We start from the raw sequence: 2,014 nt of genomic DNA, 5'->3' as shown, positions 1-2,014 counted from the left end.
TTATTTAAGATGATAAATTTGTTGGTGCTAGGGAGTCCTCCAAAAGTGGTGACTCATACATTGCTGGCAGCATGAAAGGGAAAAGGATTGATTGCCGGACGAGGCGATTTGGCGCCCGAGCTCACCTGAGCCCGATATCATCGCCATCCATTCTGCGATTGGGATCCGGAAAAACCGGTCTGCCAGGATTGCAGTAGTACTTTAGAAATTGGGACAGGGCGTCGAAATACGGACGGAACAGTGCGTCGTACGTGGGACCGAAGGAGGCGGAGGGGTGACGGTTCCGTGCGTGTGGTCTGGTCCGTGGACCAGAACGTTGGCGTTTTTCCCGATCCGTGGACCAGATAAAGAGAACATGACGGTGTGGTAAAAGCTGAGTCGTCCGCGATGCACGATTGGGCCGCGCACGGCCTCCACCGGCGGTGACTGGGCTGGAAAAAATGGAGGATGCTGGCATGGAGTTCCTGCTCGATGCCGTTGACAGGTTAGCCGACGCAGATCTGCAAAAGCTTGTTATCGATTTTGGTTCTATGGCGACTGACTGGGCATGGCCGCCGCCGCTGCTATATCTTTCTCAGGTTTCCGTTGCGGGAGGAGTTCGCCGACAGTCATGAGCACCCAGATCCGGTTCCTCTTGCATTGTTGGCGAACCCCGGAAGTGAAGTTGCCGCCCCAGCAGACTCGAGTACTGGGTCTGGTTGTGCTCAACAGCTCAGTGTCGAAGTCAATGGCAGCGCACGAGACGGGGTGTGGCGACGTCCCGACTCTTCCCCGACAAGGTCCGCTCAGTCAACTGACAGGATCAACGCACAGGCACCTGGGTGGACTAAAAGGTATGCAAAATGAAATTTGTGTCGCTGTAAGGTTTCAGTTCCTGCGTGCGTGTTGCTGTACATTATTGCGCGCACAAACAAATTCATACAGTATTTAGCTTAATTCAGACATTGCTCATGGAGCCAAAGAAGCAAACGAAAAGTTGGTTTGGGGAATCTGAAAATTTGGTTTGCTCATGTAGGCATTGCTCATGAGCGTTGAGGTTGCATGCCCTGAATTCAGACATTGCCATGTTTGCATACCCTGATGAGTAACTAAAGGATGCATGCAGTGAAATATTGTGTACATGGCCAATCAAATGTAAAACCTAAAGAAAGGTATTGCCTGTGGTTTTGCAGATTAAGGCTGGGAAGTGCTCCACCGGACCGGACACAATGCCCTTCCCGAATGAGTGCTATGGAGCAGTTGATTCACAAGTACGCAGAGGAGCCAACAAAAAGTGTGATAAGGCATGCAAGTAAAATATACACTAGGGTGATGTTTGAAGAATTCGGACGCTTGTTAATTGAAGCGACAGCATACAATGTCACAGAGAAGGAGAAGATGAGGAAGTATGTCACGGTTCACAACAATGCAGCGAAAAGAGAGAAATGGAGCAGGGTTGAGTATGAGGTGAACATAAGTGAAGACAAACAGAGTATACATGTGAATGTGGTCAGTTCGAGCACACTGGAATGTTGTGCAGCCATGTATTGAGGGTAATTTTCTGCTGACTTCTTTTGTTTCATTTGGAATTGAAATATATAAAAATTGTTTGATGAGTCAGGTCATGGAGATACTACATATGGAGGAGATCCCTGCTAAGCATATATTGAAGCGGTGGACCAAAGACGCGAGGGACATACTTCCAAAAGATCTGGTTCAGTACCAGAGAGATAATTCAGTTAACATGTCGTTGACATGTAGGCATTCGACCCTTTACTTGAGAGCAATGGAGGTAGTGCGGCTGGGTGACTCTAGTGCAGAAGCATTCGATCACATATTAGACGGGCTTGAAGCTCTTTTGGTGAGTGGCGCACCTTTCGAAAAGCGAAGGGATGGTCTGGGTTTTGTGGACTGCATGGGTGAATTAGCTCCCGGTACTTTGCCTGGCAATGGAGAGATTACATATGTTGGCGGCGAGTGTGTTGACAAATGCATCAGTGCTGGAACTCTGGGAGTGTCAGTGCTCTCCTTGGCC

General features: G+C 49.0%; 1 protein-coding gene across 1 annotated transcript; it reads left to right on the top strand.

The window, feature by feature from the left end:
- The first annotated feature begins 440 nt into the window (after positions 1–440).
- Positions 441–1,530, top strand: LOC147982784 (uncharacterized). The gene is made up of 3 exons (XM_087539347.1): positions 441–484; positions 579–833; positions 1,173–1,530. The coding sequence occupies exons 1-3, from the start codon at positions 441–443 to the stop codon at positions 1,528–1,530; spliced, it is 657 nt and encodes a 218-aa protein (XP_087395473.1).
- The last annotated feature ends 484 nt before the right edge of the window (positions 1,531–2,014 follow it).

The sequence above is a fragment of the Triticum urartu genome, chromosome 2A (assembly GCF_056163025.1).
Source record: "Triticum urartu cultivar PI428250 chromosome 2A, HENAU_Tu73, whole genome shotgun sequence".
Lineage (NCBI taxonomy): Eukaryota > Viridiplantae > Streptophyta > Magnoliopsida > Poales > Poaceae > Triticum > Triticum urartu.
The sequence above is the reverse complement of the archived record's forward strand: the minus strand, read 5'-3'. Positions and strand labels throughout refer to the sequence as shown.